Raw genomic sequence first — 19300 nt, forward strand, 5'->3', positions numbered from 1 at the left:
TCAACGTTCAAACCAGGTGTTAAAAGCAGGGAAACACCTAAAACACGCAGGACGGCGGCCCTCCAGGACAAGGACTGGACGTCGCTGAGGTAAGCGGTTGAGTTAGTGTTCAAATTTAAATTTGAAATTCCTACAAACCCTCAGAGCCGATCGCTTGGTTCAGACAAACAAATGGAAGTTTGTCGACTTCAGCCGTAGTGATGAGGCAAGTTTCTGTGCGCAACTAACGCAATAAACTTTAAACCTGTATAAGGAAAAGGGAAACGGACACAAACGTAACAGATAATAACTTAAAAATGACTTATTCTGGGGTTTTTTTCAAATGTAACAGCGTCTACTGTCCAGCACATTCAGCACATATGGCCACATTAGGGGGGTGGGGGGGGACGTTCAGGGCTCAACGAGCGCGGATTGCCATTTCAATAAGACACGTTTCAAAACATGATATACATTCGACAGTGGCGAGATCTGACTTCCACGAGAATAACTTAAATGCATGAAACGAAATGACCCTCGTCAGGTTCAGCTCCACCCGTTCGCCGTCCTTCCGAAGCGGGACTTCAAAACAAATACTGTATATTAGCAACAAGTAAGGAGAAATGCATACTTGGTTGCAAAGTTGACAGCTGCAGGTGTTGATTGAATGATTTCTAAGGATTACGTCGTCAGTTCAGAGTGCCCCCTGCTCGATGGGGAGACGTAACGGGCACGAACGGCGCGTCAGAGTTGAACCCACTCGAACGGAGAGCGAATCCTTCACTCCGTGTATTCAGGCTTCGCCCTTCATGTGCTCTGAAGTGAGTGACGTCCTGCTGAAATGTCTCTGCCTGCACAGCTGTGGACAGGAGGGAGGACTGGTCCTTCATCGTCCACTGATGATGGGGGACTTGGCTTTTTACAATATACAACTGATTTTTTGTTTCTTATTCAATGTGACGCTGCTTCAGCCACTAAAGATTTCTTTGGGACAGTTGTGGACAAACACGGGGACACAGAGACAGGGTTGAGGAAGCCTACCGCATTCCTGTCCTACCCCTGCTCTCTTCATTTTTTCTTTGTAAACTCTGGCACCACACAGCTCCCGTCTATACTGCAGTGGTGAGAAAACAACACAGGTGCAATGAAGGGTTTTGCCTTGGATAGATGACTTTCGTTCACGCCGTTCCGCATCGTCGCATCCAGAGGTGCCTCCTCTTCACAGACGGCACCGGGGGCAGCTTTCTTTTTTTTTTTTTCTTCTTCTTCACTGTGAAACAGAAACTGCTGTCAGTGACGAGTTTGTTAAGCAACACAGGCTGCTTCAAGGCATAACATAAAAACATTAATTCAGACTTACGAATTAGAGGTTGGTCTCTGGGATGATGTCAGTCAGAGAAACTACGTCTTCATTTCCAGACAGGTTGCCTGAATTCTCAGCAGACCCTTCGGCCCCCAAACTGGTGCAAAGAAAAGGTAATTAACAGGCTGATGACATTTATACAATCAAGATAAAAAAGAAAAAAAAAACACTCATATTAACTCCTCTGTACAGAAAGTTGCTTTTTGTTTAACTTCGATGAGAAAACAGGTGTTTCGTACAGAAGTACAGTTCAGTAATTTGATTAAGGTGATCCATAAAAACAACCTTCAGAACAAAACACTAAGATTAAATCAACTAAAAGCTCCTTTCAAAAGAGCAGGCGGCTGTGTGTCTATTATAAATATTACTTTTTGTAAGTCTGACACTACAGGAGCTCAAGAACAGAACTTGTGTTGAAAACCGATGCTTCAAATAACATATAAAATTCAAAACGCTTACTGAATGTGTAGTCAAAGTAAAAACAATAAGAAAAAAAGGAAACCTTGGCTTACAAAACATCTGCAGCGAGACGTCTGTGCATTCTGTCAGCGCCTAATGCAGAGTTTAGTTTCTTAGATTACAGCACAGCGTAATAAAAAGCAAAACAAACCTACAGATTTGACTAAACGGGTCTGGTCTGTGGTGCGGTTTACCTATGAGAGGTTCCCTGGTCGTGGTCTGTGTTTGCTGATTTGTGCACCTCCACTCCAACGGACCTGCAGGGGAAAGTTCGAGTCAGACCAGGAGAAGTGAAAACTGTGTGGAGGTGCGAGGAGGGTGTGGGAGACTCTACCGGAGCGGAGGAGAGGTGGACGGGTTGCCCTCGCCGTCAGCGGGCTGGCCAACTGGCGGAGGCGTTCTAGGGACCAGATCTGGTTTGTCCAACTGGACGCCTGATGAGAGAAAGGAGGAAAATTTACAGCAGGCTTCAACACTGAAGGCTAAATCTGGATACAGATACGAACAGACGTGTGTAAGCTGACAAATTAACCACAGATCTGCTTTATGTGATCACATAACCAGTCAGACACTTACCACTGTCAGCCTCTGACTCTGTGCTTCTAAAATGACTGTGATAAGCTAGTCTGGAGTCGCCGGCTGACTGCCCCGCCGTGTGGGACAGTGGGGTGGGAGCCCCCAGGGTGGGGGCCCTTCGAAGCCCTCCTTGACCTCCGCCACGGCTCTTCTTAGATGGTGATGGCTTAACTGGAAAAGGACGTAAAACTAGTCACTCAAACCTCAGATGTTACAACACACTTGAGTGAATAAACACAATCCTTACGTGGGATTTTTTTAAACACTGTGCTGCACATAAATTGCTGGAAACGCTCCGCGTAGAAGCTGGGTCTGTGAACTGAAACAGTGTCCTAAAAAGAAAGGAAGAACTTTTATTGTCATGACATTACGTCTGGCATCTCTCCATGTCAATAAAGTAGTATAGATACATAAAAATTGGAAAAAAGAAAAGTTGGAGTAAAGGGTCTACAATCTTGAAACAGCAGCTGAAGTTAGAAACGTATGGATGTCAGTGTGACATTTGCAGGCATCGATATACATTTTTTTAGTTATAAAAAAAAGGAGCATAGCAACATTGCAACATCAGAACTAGAATTTATTTCAGGTACACATGGAAAGAAATCATCCTCTAAATGCTCTTTGATTTGTGAACAATTATTTGTAATACTTATCAACTTTAGCAGTATTATTCATTAACCAGCTTTCCGCTTCCACTTTAACTTCAGTAAAAGACAGCTGGGCTCTTACCCCATCGTGGACCAACGCTTTCCAAGAATGTTCCAACTTCTTAATAAACCTATATCACAGAAAACATTAAAAGACATATGTTTAACCTTGATGTGTTGCTTTCTAATGGGCTGATAACAGAGGCGTTTAATAAAGGGTTCCTTTAAACCCCTACCTGTACGACTGGAGAATATCTATGATGCCGATGTAGATTAGCAACCGATCTCCTTTTGCGTTGCGAGCCGGAATACCTCCCATGCTGAAAAGTCACGGTCAGATGAACGTGTTGTTGTTGCCGTTTGACAGTCAAAACAAAGTTGAAACGTAAATCTGCCAACAGGAATACTCACTGGTCCTCTGAATCCAGAGCTCCCTTCCCTCGCGCCTCCCCCTGGATGGACTCCATGGCCGTGCAGTACAAACTCTTCTGGGCTTGAGGCCGGCGCTGATCCGGGGTCACCGGACCCTCCAACACCGCGCCGTCCCCCGAGCTTCCCCCGCCGCGCTCGCGCTCTCGACTCGCCTGCTCCATGTTGTGGATACCCATCAACAGACTGTAATCCATGATCTTGAAACTCTGCAGGAGCTGAAAAAAAAATGCAGCAATAAGAAAATGATGGATTCTGGTTGCAAACTATCAGGCAACAACTACTTTAAGGATTAAATTAAAGTATGATTTAGGTCCAAATCAAGAATTTCCTTTTATTTCTTGGATCGACTGACTGATTGATCAGGTTACTTAATAAAACTCTCCTGCTGATCTTCATTTTACAACTGCCCTAGTAGTCTGACGGGACTGTCCCAACGTATCTGGCGCAACAAAAAATATTCTGTGATATTTTTTCATTTGACACTTAAAACAAAATCAGAAGTTTACTTTCAGTGTTACACACAATCTATGAATTTTAAAGAAACAGAAAAGGTCAATAATTACAATAGCTTAACGTATATTTTCAAAGCTACATGACAAAACTTGAATATGTTTATGGTAAAAAGAACTAAAACCAAAAACTTCATACATTTAAAGATATTCAGCCATATTGGTTGAGTGTGATGACCCCATAGAGATAAAATCCAAAATGTTATTTCTGTGAGACAATTAATTTTTCTAGGACTTTTCGAACTGAAGTGTGAAATGTGTAAAATGTACCTGTTCAGCAAAATTAGGTTCAAGATACAGAGACTAACCTTCAATCAAATGTTTGACTTAAGTTTTGGGACACACAAATCAAGGGTTACAGCAGATCAAAGCCATCCATAGTTTCCATTTTAGAAAACTGAAAAGGTTACACAACAGTTGCCTCAAAGCTGATATGACAAAAAGCAAGCTAACATTTGGTCTGCTGGTTTATTTTATGACCTCGCTCAGTCATTTTAACACACTTCAAAGCACGACACCTGAAAAACAGTCAATCTGTTAAATAAAAACCCAAAAGTAACGTCTTTGTGAGACTCACCAAGCAGTCCCTTTGAATAGTTTTGCACAGAGCGTTGTAGTTGTCTGCTTCCAGCAGCAGGCCGTCGGGCATGTCCTGGATAAAGTCCAGGTCTTTGTAGGTGGGAACAGTCTTTTCTCTCTCCTTAGGAGAAGCTCGCCTCTTATAGGTGGAGCCTTTCAAGTCGTATTTGAGGTGCATGGGGATGATCCGAGGCAGAAGGTTATTCATGACAACAATACGGATATTTTTCCCCCCGGCCTGAACACAATACAGTCCGTAGAACTTGGGAAGCAGGGTTCGCTTGTTTTGGTTTATATTCTGGAAGGGAAAAAAGAATAAAAATACTTAGAATTAGAAATGATTAGAACTTAAACATGTTAAACCACGGACTATTACAAAAAAGTGTTTAGCTCCACAGCTAACAACTTTATGCCACAACTTATTTATTTATTATTTTTAATTCTAGCAAACACAAAAGACTTTTATGGTTACTCTGGAACAGTAGTATGACAGACAAGCAAAAAGGTGTTTTTATTACCACTAGAGGGAGCTCATGCCATGTTATCCAAGTAGGTAAAACTTTATTTTTAATACTAGTGCAACACAAATAATCACCACTCAGTCTGAACACACTCCAGCTTTCCTACCCTTTCAAGACTCACCATGAAGTAACCTGGCAGGAGTTTCTGGAGGAATTCTGCCTCTTTGTGTTGGACGGTTTTGATGATAAACTCGTCGTCGCTGGACACGTAGAAGATGGATCCGCTGGCTCCGGGGTTGGACAGCTCAATCAGAGGCTCATTGCACAAAGAATACTTTAACAAAACAAAAGTTCTATATTACTATACACTCAAAAATGCTGTTTAGTCTAAAATAAGTAATAAGTGTGCCACCTATTGGGAAAACGGCTACAGAAAGATACCTGAGAGCACAGTTACTTCAACGGCACTGATCAACTACAGAAACAGAAACTGAACAAAGAAGCTATAAAACAAAAATCCATCTAAACAAACACAACATCCTCAGTCATTGTTCCATACATCAAATGATGACTGCACTTGAAATAAATACATAAAAAGGCCCTGAATACAAAGGGATAAAACGGGCTGGAGGTGCTTCGTGTCAGTACTGACCAGGTAGTCATCTGGCCGGATGCCAAACATTTCTCTGAAGTAACGGAAGGCGATGGGAGCGTAGGTCTTAAAGCGAAAGTCACTGTAGTGATGAGCAGGAGTCAGGTTACTGCCCTCGCTGGAAACACACAAGACAGAGAAAGCAAGAGACTAAATGTCCACTGAGCTTTGTCGCGCAACTAATTCAGCCCGCTGTTTTCCTTTTTCTTTAAGCTACCATTTATGTGAACCCACCTGGGGAAAAAGATGCTTTCGACCACCACAAAGTCCTGCATGAGGACGTCTCTCTCTGCCTTTTGGCTCAAGCTGCCCACTGTGTGAGCGATGCCCAGCTGGATGGCCCCTTTTAGGGCCGATGACGTCGTCTAAAGAGGTCAGGGAGGAAAACAGAGTTAGAACTGAGACAAACAACGTTTCACCACTGATAAGGCTTTTTTTAACCTAATACTTGTGAGTTTAACTTAAAAAGCAATAATAGAAAATTATGGAATAATAGACAATACTTTTTTTTCCCCTACTTGTGCTCTGTGGTTGCAGGTGTCAACAAGCAACCAATCTGCACTCACCTTTTTGTATGTGGTCTCCCCTGTTGTAGTCTCAACGCCCCGGTGCCCGATGGTCTTCTTCATACTTTGAGTTGTGCCTGAAGAGCCAGGCATCTGAGAGGGACAAAAAAAAAAAAGGTTTAACATGTGTGTTTGTGGGTGTAAACACAAAAAACTGAGCACTATCTGCAACAGAAGGAACTTTAAATCACACTGGATGAACATCTTACCACAAAAATCACAACTTGTGGCAATATTTCCATCAAATTAGCGTTCAAAACTCTCAGAGTCAAAGTGTGACGACACAAAAAATAAACCAATAAAATGTTGGTTTCTTTGATGTTTACTTTTTATAGTTATAATGGGTAGACAGTTGTAACTGTTACACTTCATTTTTACATTTGTTAAACATAAATGGAGTCTAAAGAAGCAACTTTGTGTCTCTGCCTGCTTAAGGAAATTGTAGGACACCTGTAATTATGTTTAATAAGTCCAATCTTTTACTTTCACAGTAAATCTTTAGTAACCAGCATCACAAAAGCTGCTGTTTCTAAACTGCCCTCATTTCTTTGAAAGGTTCAACATTAACGTTACTCACTGCAGATAAGATTTGGGGCAAAACCTGGCAACCTTACCTCTGAGGTGGCCATTTTTCGAATGCTGCTGGTCCCTGAAGACAGAAAAAAATAGTTATTCTGAAACATACATTATAAAAGGAGACAATGTCTTGAGAACCTAAAGAGGAAAATGAACACAAAAGGAATTACTTTATTTTACTCAAGCTCAATTTAATAAAAACCCAAGCAGTAGTAGCAATAAAGGGGCTTAAAACAATCTTGAGCCGTTAAAACTGGAAGCTTTTGTCATGGAGGAACCTGTAAATGACTTGTTTATAAAAAACCTCTGCTGGTTAATTAGCATCAGGGCTATTTCCAGCATTTGGCTGACGATTACGAGGGCAACGATGAGTCCAGACCTAAATGTGGCCCTAGTTACCGACTGCTGCATTCGATACAGCATATCTATGTAAACTGGAACTACTTTTCCCCCGAGCTGGGCGCCTGCTCCACATTCATCTGTTCCCAGAGGATGTGCTAACATCACTATGTCCACTACCCCATCATAGCCTGCTTATTATGCCACAAAAAAATTAGCTTTTGCTTTGAATAATATCAACGTTTAAAACATTCCAAATGAGGTCATCCAGGAAAGTTATCCATCTGCGTGTTGTTCGTTGTGAGGGCACAAATGTTAGCGGCAACGTCAAGGAAATGCCTGTGGATGCGTGTGAAATGAAGCTCAAAATGCCGAAGATTAGAAGTCAAGGCCCCGCACAGAGACAGCTCGTAAGAAAGCCACACAACTGTGCCCTGAGAAAAACTTCCTCGCCCACCATGCGATCACCTCTACCCCGTAACCAATGGCAACATCTACTCCATCACCGCGCTACGACTGGTCAATGCGAACGGACTGAAGACTGAGACGATCGCTTTTAAAAACTACTCTCCTTCCCACAAGTTTACTCCAGCGCACGCAGAGTAAAAAGCTATTTCTGCACAAGAAAGGAGGGAGTGCTGTTAATAACTGGAGCAGATTCTCTGTAAGCCATGCGTCTCCACTCAGTTAACAGGGACACACTGCAGTCTGCCGGGAAACGACGAGCATCAGACTGCCCACATTCCCTCTCATTACGTAAAACATCACTACTCATGCACTTTCTGATCTCACGCACACACAGAAACACTCGCGCACACCCATGCGGGTACCTCGCTGCAGTGCCCTCCTCCAGAACTGAGTCCTAATATCTGTGAAGCAGGACATCATCATCATCATCATCATCAGGCCCAAATACTAACTTTTTTTTTTAAGAAAACTGTTCTAGATGTTTCAACTAGAGCTAAACAAATCAGACAACTAAACAACAAGAAATCAAAGAATAATCAAAGATGTGATAATTTTTAACTATTAGATTTAATGAATGACAAAGTCTATGTATTAGTAAGTTTGTATTATGTTTAAATTTTTAATATGTTAGCTGAATGTGTGAGGATGGGAAGGTATTGAGGATGTGCAAGGATATTTATATGGGCGGCAGTGGCTCATCCTGTAACCGGAGGTTTGCTGGTTCAAACCCCGCTCCGCTCCATTCAACACAGCTGTTGTGTCCTCGGGCAAGACACTTTACCCGCCTTGCCCACTGGGTTCGATGGCACCCAGCCATCTTCTATTGGGTTGACTTCGAATGTTAATTCGTTGTAGATGTGTCTGTGAGTTTCACTAAAATCTGCCCGGTGGTTCATGTTATTTTGCTAATAGACAAATAAGGGTGACGCCACTAGTTAACGGCAGAGATATCACACAAAGTGTGTGTTGGGACTGACACTCAGCTACTAACGCACCAAATTTTAGCTCGATATCTGTAAAACTGTCTGTGTTACAGCCACTTTAGTGTTTGTTAAGGTTGCTTAGCTGTGGTAGCCATCTGGAGTGTGGTTAACTGCAAAAATCAATAAGTTGTAGACGTACTTTCAATGATTACTTCCTGAGAGTTTTATTCAAATTTGCTAGGCGCTTCTTGAGATATATCACTAACTCCACAGACAAACAAACAGACACACACACACACTCACAGGTAAAAACATTATTGCCTCCTGTGGCAGGCGATAAAACAATTATAACTCATCACTTTGCACTTTTCTCAAACTTAGTAATAGCACACATTATGCACCGGATTTAGGGCAGAAATTAGACCAACCTAATTGCTCAACAATGACTTCTGCTCATCAGCGGCAGGCTTGACAAGAACAGAAAAACCATCTGTTCCCATACTAGACTCTGCCAACCCTATTCACAAGTAGCCTGCAGCTAAGGATTAATATGGGACACACACACGCACGCACACACTTTTAACATCAAGTCTTTATATGTACGATTTCTTGGCCATAACTGGAAACAATACTATGTTATTGTCACGCAGTCTGCGAGCTTGACGGTTTGCTGCATCTTGTATTTGTAGCTGAGCCAAAGCCACAAGTGCGTTTTAAAGACACTGTTTTTACCCACTGATTTCTACAGGGTGGTTACCAGCTCAGAACAACTCCCACAGGAAAGACACCAGATTAGTGAAATGTATGTCCCTCATTGTCTGCTTAGCTCTTTGGAAATAAAAATAAACAAAGCATCAGCCTGTGTTTGGGTGCCTACTGGAAAAAAAAAGACTTGCACAACTCACAGTGAGCCAGGATAATAATATTACTATGATTATGAGCTGAACAAGGACAGCTGCCTGGGTAAATGAGCCGAGGCTATTAACCGCATTAACGTGACGCGCATGCGTAAATGGTTGAAGGAATCAATCTAGGATCGATATCCATTAGATGATGCGCCACATCAAACCGTGAAACCTCTGGGTATATAAAAAAATAAAATAAGGGGGTTTTGGAGGTGGGAGGTGACGGATGTAAAAAAAAAAAAAAAAAAGGGATTTTATCTTCACCACAAACAGAGTGAGGAAGAGGAGGAGGAGGGGGAGCGAAACAGACGAGGAAGACGAGGGGCTGCTCCAGCATATTTCCTTCCATCGACATATATGTTTAAGATTTGAACAAAAAAAGCCTACGGGCTCGTTCAGGGTGTTCGTTTCACCACCGGCATGGTGCAGCTGCTTCATCACTTGCTGTAGAAAGATAATGGTACCGACACCCGGCTTCATACAAAACACACACACTTTACTCAGCTCTACCAGAGTCTACATTAACATCTTATCCAAATATAAAAATAACTCCGTGTGCTCTGGCTAATAAGGTTTATTTTCCAAGGAGCTAAACACGCCAGCCGCTCGGTCCGTTTGTTAGGCTGAAAATCTTCCAAGCTAACTAGCCGCTAGCTAACAGGGAAAATCGATAGCCGCCAGACGACACCGTTTTTTTTTATCGCGATGCGAAGTTTCGCCTATCAGTTTTTATCTTTTTTTTCTGCCCACCCACCAGACAATAACAGAGAAACGTGAACTGGCATGGTACCTGTCGGGACTGTTGATCCCGAGTCTGCGGTTCCAGCAGTCGCCATTTGCGCCGACGGTTGAGTTCTGGTGCGGCAGCGGCGCAACGGCGCCCCCAGTGGACGGACGCGGTACTGCTTCAGGTTTTAATTTTTTTATTTTTGTTGGAGGAGTTTTAAATTATTTTTAAATCAATACGACAAACAGGAGGACCGACAACGTTGCATACCTTAAAGAAAGTTGTCAGAGTAAACAAAAACCCAAATCATGAATTAAGTCACACAACCATCCTGAATACCTGTGTCTAGAGCTGGAATGGACAAGGTTTTCACAAAGCTGTGACCCTGACCTTTGACCCCGTGACCTTAAACTCAATAAGGATCATCCCCGACCCATGAGGTGTCCAACTGTGCAGTTTGACATTCCTACACTACATGGTTCCAGAGTTATTGCACGGACAAGGTTTTCACAAAGGGTTCACCTGTGATCCTGACCTTTGACCCTGTGCCCTTGAAATCTATAGGGATCATCCCCGACCCATGAGGTGTTTGACATTCCTAAGTTACATGGTTGTAGAGTTAGAGTGCAAACAAAGATTTCACAAAGGTGTTCCCTGTGATCTTGAAATCAATAGGGATCATCTTTGACCTATGAGAGGTTTGGCTATGCAGTTTCACATTTCTATATTAAAGGGTTATAAATAAGGAAGAAATTGTCCACAAGCAGATGGACACCATACCATAACACGTCCCATCTTAGGACGGGAGTATAAAAGCAGAAACTGGCTTTTAGCTTTAGTTTGCAGTTTTGCTTTTAGTTTCTTTATTTTCCTATAAGCAAAAAAAAAATTACATATGTTATTTAACAATGTGATGAAATATTTGACTTTTTTTTTTTTGCTGAGAATCTTGCAACAAAAGTACCTAAAGTAAAAACCCTTTAGGTACTTCTGCGACATCTCCATTAAATTAAGGACATAATTCAGTCTAATTTATCCCAAAGCAATAAATATATTTCTCTTTAAGGAGTCTTAGATAGGCACCAGCTCCCTGAGACCTGGAATGGCGAAGCAGGTAAAGAAAATGGATGGACAGATGGAGTCTTAAGTAAAATTTGATGCAACAATTTGTTATTCATCGTCGTTCCATTAACTAAAAATTCTAGCCTAAAATGTAACAGATTTTATCTGAAACGCAAATAAGAACAGCTCTCCTATAAACCAAAAGACAAAAAAAGTCACTATAGCCGGTCATGCAAGGTGTCACACAGTGCATCACAAGAAAAGCCTTTAAAAGGATTTTTATTAAAATAGTTTCAGATACAAATCTATGTAAAAAAAAAAGAAAAGTAAAAATATATCTTGTAATTCTCAAGTTTTAATCAAATGCTGTATGCAAAAAGCAACAATGAAAATAAAAAATAGTGAAACAACAAAGACAAGTGTGTTTAAAGCTGCATTTAACAGTGTTTTGTTTGATTCTTAAAGATCCTTATTAATTTACACTGGCAGTGAAGGAAGCTAGAATTTGGTTGACAGTTTTAATACAATTTGCCTGATTTGTGCTGCGTCACTTATTGGTCCTCAGTGGTTGAAAACAACATCTGGAGCAAGTTCGCCCATTTCACCCGACTGGCCCCGGTGTTAACAAGTGGGGTTTTAAGGGAGAGGGCATATTTTCTTCTTTTTCCTCCTCTGGATGTGTGTTGCCCTGGAGACGGCGTCGGTGACAATATTGGACACGCACTGTGAGATCCCCTCCTGTGACTGCGTTTTGCAACAGCGTCGAACAGCCGGACCGTGGTTCTTGTTCGAGGAGCACAGGCTTTGGGACATTTCCTCAAGCTGATGTCATTAAGAAAAACGAGGAAAAAAAAAAACCCAAACGGTTAAATATTTCGTTTGAAAGTTTGCTGTCATATGAACTGATTCCCCTCATTTCATCGCTCACCTTTTGCACAAGGCAGTTGGTCTTGTTCTCTTCAGGCAGGGGGCAGCATTGCTTCACAAAGGCCTTCAGAGAAAACCCAACATGGAACCTGCACACAACCACGTTATCATCAATTCGTCTAAACTTGAGTGCTTATACATCTGCTTAAAGCGATTAGATTACACCTTTGAGGCGGCTGCAGCACGGTCCTACCTGTTCTTGATGATTTTGTGAGTGTCACATATTTTGCCAAGCGGGACCTCCTCGGTGGCAGCAGTTGCGTTGTAGTGTGGGTCTGGAGAACTGAGCCGGAAACAGCTGTGCCGATCCTTCCCCTTTTTGCCCACGCAACACTGGAAGCCCGCCTGATCCTCCATCCGAGCCGAGCAGTACTTGTTCACCTCCATGCGCCACTTACAAAGAAAACAAACAAGAACAACGGTGTCAGAAGTCGTCCAGATGCACGGAGTGCAGCTAAGTGTGCTTGCCTTACCTTCAGTTTGGCGCAGCTGAGCGCCCTGACCTTCACTCTGCAGCAGTGTTTGAACCCCTTCTCCAAGCGGTTGATGGTCTTCACCTGACGCGCCAGCAGCTTGTAGCCTGAACTCGGCAGGCACTTGGTGGTATAAAGAGGTCGAAGCATCTGGTTGTCACACAGCGAGTCAATGTTCTCTTTAGTGGGCCGTCCAGGAGGAAAGTTAATGTCTGCAATCTGGGGAGTGGATGGGTTCGCCGCTGCTGCTCTCAGATTGAATGGATTCATCAGATTCCTGAAACACACACAGCATCAGATCTAAACATTACTTCCTTCGAGCTTAAGGATTAGTTTGAAACTAGGGGAGTGTGTTTTGCAATTTTGTCATTAGAGTTGTTTTACTGCACAAGGTTCAAGGAAAAGAACGCAAGAAAAGCTGAAAATAGCTCTAATTTTGAGCCTTGATGGATGCTACAACTCGCTACATCACCCCACTTTTATGATATTTTAAACCACATTAGGTTTCAAAAGAGTATTTGATAAGGTTGGTTTATATTTGTAATTACACTTAAAAGTTTCAAATAAGTGTCTCTGTGTTGTGTCCTACACTTTTAGCCTAATCATTCTGACATTAAACCTCACCAAGACTTTTAAAAACTTCCTCCATATAGGCAGTTTCATCTGTTGTTCAATAGCTGCTTGTATACATCGATTATTTTCACTTAGTTCTATTATCTTGTCTTATAACTACCTCTGTATGAATACTGATCGATGACTAGATGTCATCATTTTCCCATTGCCTCCCCAAAATCAGAGCACAACAACGTTTTCTAAAACAGTCAAGCTCAGAGCTGAAACCTAATCACCACCATAACCGTAGGGGGTGTGTGTGTGTGCTGTGACCACGTGTGAGTTTAGGTGAGAACATTTCTATGACCCGAAACACTCATATTAAAATACCAAACGTATGCAATGAAATGCAGACTGGCAGTACATGTTATCTCATCTAAATACAGACATTAATAATGTTTTTTGCAATATCTATAAAACTGGCCTCATGACCTTTTGCATGCTAAGCTGCAGCAAACGGATGGTTTTACAGGATTTTATTCATCAATTATGAATTGAATAAATGTCATGAATCAATCAAAATATTATTCCGTCAATCCAAAACAGATTTAAAATAAAGGCTTGTAGCAGGGCTGTGTTTTAAGGTTGTAAAAGTTTGTGCACAAATATACAGCTTATATAAGAAAATTTCAAATCTAAAATTAATATGAAAATATTATTAGAATTTGAGGATAAGTAGACCTAATCAAACCTGATTTAGTTTTTTTTTTTCTGTAACTATGTTTTTGGTCTGGCACCCTCTGCACCCCTACTTCCCAAGGCTTTGATTGCCACCCTAATAGTTTTGCACATTAAATCATTTGGATTTTTTATTTGCTAATGTTTAAATGTGAGTTTTATTGGGTAACATGAATTGACATCTGTCAGTCGTATAATGGCTGAAAGCTATTTAAACACATGAACAGAGCATTGTACACGGCTTTCACGGCTATAAATGTTACTCTGTCTCTGTTTTGTGCAAATAAACTACTTAGTTTTAAGAAGGAAAACAATGCTAGTAGTTTTTGGAACTAGCATTAACAGTTGTCTGAATGAATTTAGTGTTTTTTTTGTTGCCGAACCAGAGTATTGCCGGTCAAGTTCTTTACGGTCCTTGATTTCATTACTTTTCTGGTTCTTGTCTCTTCTGTAGGATCGACAAATATGAAGCTTTATTCATTCCTTGAATATCTAACTAACAGGGAAAGTGAAAACGACATCAGTCCTACTCATCCCTACAAACCTGGAGCAAGCAGCGCGCTCGAAGTTAAAGTTGGCGGGGGAGTGAAGCGGCTCCACCGGCAGCTCCTCTGTCGGCTCGTAGTTGGGGTTTGGCGAGTCCTGGCTGAAGCAGTTCAGTCTCTTGTTGCCCGTTTCCATGCAGCATTTGTAAAGCCGATCCTTCACCGACGAATCCGCCTCGCAGAACAGTTTGACCGAATGCTCCCACTGGATGAAAAAAAAAACACAGAAAAGAAAACATTAATTTACAGTGTTTGATATAAACCTTCCAAACCTGACAAGAATCCTTCAGCACTGAGGATGAGCACCGAGTGAATATAAAGTTAAGGTACAGTCTATAAGCAAAAAAACATGGTTCCACTTTAGGATTGAGTTCATGCTTTACCAGTTCATTGAATTTGTGCAGCTGCTGGCTTTCTGCTCTCCTGGTATTCGTGCCAAACACTTTCTGTTATGTCTAACTGGGCTTATCCACTGAAAACACCCCGAGGCCTTCAACTTTGGAAAAATGCAGGAACCGTCCTCTGTAATGTGAAGAATGTTTCATCCGCTTTACACTTTCAAAATCATTTCAGAACATGCGGACTGTTCATTGTGTGCTTGGTACATTTCAGCTTCAATTTTCTGCACTTATAAGCCGCTAAAAAAATAACACATACGGATTTTTCTGCTTGAGAAGTCAAGCCGGGAACATAAATAGTGTGGTCTGACATTTTACTACAGTGTGTTTTTTTTTCATCATTGGGCGGTGATTGTGTTGAGTGTTTTTAACTCGAAGGGTCAAAACTGCAAAACCAAAAGGGAAGAATCCAAGTGAATAACAATTACAACACAAAGGACACCAAATGTCATCTAACAAAAACAGCTGAATGAGCTACAAGAGCTGTTGTGACAAAACTCACAGCCTGTGTGGCGCAACACAGCGTCCCCTCTTCCCCCCACGTCTGGTTCCCTTTGCAGCACGTGCTGAACCAGGACTCTGCGTTGTTGACGGCGGCGGCCTTTCGCTTCTGTTTGCTGAAATAAGAGCGAGGGAAGTAGGAGTCCGGGTAGCGGGGACGGTGGTCTCCGTGGAGGCAGATGGCTTGGATGTTGTCGGGCGTCGGTCGGCCGAGAGGAAACTGAACGGGATAGTCCAGAGGCAGGCCGCCGAAAGAACGAGGCACGAAACCGCGTGGACCTTTGGGGGGGAAGAAGGGCGCCGTACAGTTTACTGGTGTTTTTGAAGTAAGCGGTGGTGCAATGAAGTGAGTTTTGAAAAAACACAAGTCAGGAAAGGTGATACCTACGTCCCATTGGTGTCATTTCTGGTGCAGAATGCCCAGGTCAGGAAAAAAGATGTGATGTAAAACTATATTTATTGTAAAATAAATTAAATTTTGATACAATAAATGGATGGATGGATGGATGGATGGATGGATGGATGGATGGATGGTTGGTTGGGTGGATGGATGGTTGGTTGGGTGGATGGATGGTTGGTTGGTTGGGTGGATGGATGGATGGATGGATGGATGGATTGATGGATGGATGGACAGATGGATGGATGGATGGATGATGGATGGATGGATGGACGGATGGATGGATGGATTGATGGATGGATGGATGGATTACCTGTGTCCGTCGGCGGATGCACCATTCTTGGCTTGTCGACAGAGAGCTCTGTGAAAAAGGAAACACGTTGCAGCTGTTATTCCAGAACAGGCAGTAATAAAAACGATTAGAGGACTGATTTCACCACCATCGTCTAAGAGATCCCCCAAGTCCACTTCTGTCTGCTCCATTTCTGAATTGTGTTGCTGTATCTCTGAAAGACACATTTGAAGATATTTTCCAGTGGTTCCCAATTGTAAAAACATAAGACAGACAGAATATTAAGATATTAATTAGATATTAATTGTTCATAACCTTTCCACAGAACCCCACTTAAAAAAATAAACTATCCCTTTAAACAACCGAACACTGTTTGTGTTTATAAACCTGAGAAAGTTTCCTTCAGGAGTAAATTGCGTATTTTGCAACTGTTTCCAATGCTCCTCGGCCAAGAAACTTAAAATTAATGTGGAAAACAAGGACAGCAAACCTAGGAAGCCACCAGCCTAAATTCTGATTCTTTTAAATGATTCAAATGATAGATAAATACAGACACACACCTCGCATGATTTCCTCAAAGGTCACTTCGTGCTGAAGGCAGTCATGTTCATCTGGAAAGTGGGACACAAAGAGAGAGAAGCACAACAAAGTTACACAACTTTTACAAGTTTTGATGCAGTTTCCTCCAAACAGAGGCTGCCAACGATGGATTTAAATTCCTCCCTGAGGGAACGTTTGGGAGTGTTTATGTGTACATACAGTCATGGGAAAAAAGAAAGCCCTCCCCGTCTTTCAGCTCTAGGCTTTTATGCATCAGGATACAATCAACAAAAAAACAGAAAAAAAAAAAAGATTTGGTCTTAACCAGGATCTGAAATTCTTCAAATCTAAACTAAAGTTTACAAAAACACACAGCAGATTCCAGCGACTCATTATTTATTAAACAAAAATGATGCCAAACTGGAAAAGATGTAGAAAACTATTTCTCCCCCATGATTTATTAGCTGCGAAACCACCTTTAGCAGCGATAACTTGAAATACTGTTTTCTGTACATCTTTATCAGTCTCTTACATGGTTTGGCCCACTCTTCTTTACAATGTTGCTTTAGTTCATTGGGGTTTGCGGATGTTTGTTTTTGTTCAGCTCTCTAAAGGTTCCACCACAGGTCTAGACTTTGACTGGACTATTTCAACACCTCGATTCTTTTCTTTTTCACCCGTTCTGCTCTAGATCAGCTGCTGTGTTTGGGATCATTGTCCTGTTGCATCGTGGCCCAGTTTGGTCCAAGCGTCCGCTGTTGGACAGATGGCCTCACATTTGACTCAAAATATGTTGGGCTTCAGAGGAGTTCATGGTTGACTCAGTGACTGCAAGGAGCCAAAAACAAGCCCAAATCATCACCCCTCCACTCCCGTGCTTGACACTTGATACAGTAGTTGGTTTTCACTGAATAGAACGTTTTCACTAAACTTTGGCCTCATCTGTCCACAGGACATGAGCTGTGCTGCCATTTTCTTTTTACATCTTTTTCCTCTGAGTCAAACCTACGTTTTAAAACTCAAGGCCCGCGAGCCAGATCTGGCCCTTGGTAGCATTTTATCTGTCCCCCGAAATAACGTTGAAATATTATTAGATCTGGCCCCTCAGCTTGTGACAGATCGAGTCTCTGTCGCTTCTCATTTTGCTTAGTGAAGTCTTCCTTACTTTGAAGCCAAGAAAAATAAGTTTTAATTTCTCAGTAAACTTTGATTTTGACGTGGAAAAGCAACAGAGAGCATCGAACGGGACGGATCAAACTGTTGTTGATAAACTTGCAGCCAAGAAAAGATACCGGGTGTCTGACTTGAGTTGAAGGGCATCGGAGGAATAAGTTTGCTTTAATTTATGCCGTCTTTTTCTGTATTTTCTTCTTGTTTCAGTGTTAGTAGCTGTATGACCAGATTTTTGTTGATGGCTTTTTAGCTGTTTTAATGGAAAAAAATCATTAAATTAATGATAATGATGTGTCTTTTAAAGTTCGATCTATTTTTCTTTGTTTATTAAAATGAGTTTGATCTAAATCCTATATAATATGTAACTGGGAAAAGGCATTTCTTATGTCTATGCAAATGATTTCACATATTGCACCTAAAACCAGAGTTAATTTATGCATGTTTTCAATAAATATTGAGGACCAAGTTTTTAATTTTGCTCCCCTTGTTTTACACCCCTGCTTTTTAGTGTTAATTGTAACATCATGTTTGTTATTTCTGCATGGTGTCAAACCTTTTTTTCTAAAGTGAGTCTCTCTTAGACTCACTCACGGTTTATCAGAGGGCATGTCTCTGCAGCTGCAGCCGATCAAACATGGAGCGTGAAGCAGAAACAACAAAAGGAGGAGAAGGCCTTACAAAAAAATCCCACGAAAATCACATGTGACTTTCACATGTGATCACATGTGATCACATGTGAATCACATGGGAATCACATGTGAAAACGTGATTTTTGGGGGGATTATGTGAATCACATGTGGAAAATGGGAATCACATGTGATCACATGTGAATTTCGTGGGATTTTTTTGTAAGGGAGTGGACCCACCTTTGCAAGAGGAGCTCAGGGAAACGAGGAGCAGCACCGAGGCGCAGACCGCCGCTCCAAACGCAGCCATGGCCGACCTGATCGGATCTCCTCCCTGGGGGGGTGGGTGGTTCAGTTCCTGCTCCTCCTCGGTCCGGGTCTGGACTCAGAGCACGCCCGGGTACTGGTCCAAACAGGAGCTGTCTGGATGAAAACCTCTCCTGCTTGTTGTGGGGCTTCAGGGAGGCGGGGAGCAGAGGGGGAAGTTTTCCAGCATGACTCATGGACGCAGAAAACTAACCCTTTTTTGTTTTTTTCTGTCTGGTTCTGGTTCTTTATCTTACACATCAGAACAGAAAAGCTGTATTAAAGCTGCCGTTTTCTGTCACATGTTGACATGCAGATAGTTAAGCTATAAGACGCCTAAATAAACTTCATCTGCAGTGTACAGGTTTGACAACATCAGTGATTTAGGAAAAAGTTTAGAAAACAATCAAAGCAGCATTTATTCTTTTGTTTATTTGTGGAGCACACGGGTCCTGTGAGAACTCTCAGCTGTTTGTGCTTTTTTTTTGTTTTGACTGGGGTAAATACAGCAAAAAAAAAAGAGTGTTGCAAACTATGAACACAACATGAGAAAAAAAGGTTATCCTGAACTATGTCTAACGGTGAAGTTTGAAATAATTCACTCCGTAGCTG

The 19300-nt window shown here is 41.9% G+C and overlaps 2 protein-coding genes across 4 annotated transcripts; both read right to left on the reverse strand.

The window, feature by feature from the left end:
* Nucleotides 1–270: 270 nt before the first annotated feature.
* LOC108241131 (phosphatidylinositol 4-phosphate 5-kinase type-1 alpha) lies at nt 271–10324 on the reverse strand. Of its 2 annotated transcripts, XM_017425075.3 has the most exons (17): nt 10222–10305; nt 7966–8004; nt 6835–6869; nt 6221–6313; nt 5889–6019; nt 5655–5772; nt 5184–5336; nt 4540–4839; nt 3433–3668; nt 3258–3341; nt 3104–3152; nt 2622–2706; nt 2375–2545; nt 2133–2232; nt 1993–2055; nt 1337–1436; nt 271–1246 (listed from the first exon to the last, which is right to left on the reverse strand). In XM_017425075.3, exons 1-16 carry the CDS (start codon nt 10265–10267, stop codon nt 1340–1342), a joined length of 1800 nt encoding a protein of 599 aa, XP_017280564.1. In that variant the 5' UTR covers nt 10268–10305; the 3' UTR covers nt 271–1246; nt 1337–1339. The 2 variants fall into 2 exon arrangements, with proteins under 2 accessions (XP_017280564.1, XP_017280565.1); XM_017425076.3 differs by lacking the exon at nt 7966–8004 and having other exon boundaries at nt 10222–10324.
* A 1235-nt stretch (nt 10325–11559) lies between these two features.
* On the reverse strand, nt 11560–18837 carry LOC108241034 (extracellular matrix protein 1-like). 2 transcript variants are annotated; one of them, XM_017424932.3, is made up of 11 exons: nt 18623–18837; nt 16604–16654; nt 16192–16257; nt 16065–16112; nt 15743–15760; nt 15356–15633; nt 14455–14660; nt 12621–12897; nt 12341–12540; nt 12149–12236; nt 11560–12042 (listed from the first exon to the last, which is right to left on the reverse strand). In XM_017424932.3, the coding sequence occupies exons 1-11, from the start codon at nt 18690–18692 to the stop codon at nt 11857–11859; spliced, it is 1488 nt and encodes a 495-aa protein (XP_017280421.1). In that variant the 5' UTR covers nt 18693–18837; the 3' UTR covers nt 11560–11856. The 2 variants fall into 2 exon arrangements, with proteins under 2 accessions (XP_017280421.1, XP_017280422.1); XM_017424933.3 differs by lacking the exon at nt 15743–15760 and having other exon boundaries at nt 18623–18836.
* Between the last annotated feature and the right edge of the window lie 463 nt (nt 18838–19300).

The sequence above is a fragment of the Kryptolebias marmoratus genome, linkage group LG16 (assembly GCF_001649575.2).
Source record: "Kryptolebias marmoratus isolate JLee-2015 linkage group LG16, ASM164957v2, whole genome shotgun sequence".
Lineage (NCBI taxonomy): Eukaryota > Metazoa > Chordata > Actinopteri > Cyprinodontiformes > Rivulidae > Kryptolebias > Kryptolebias marmoratus.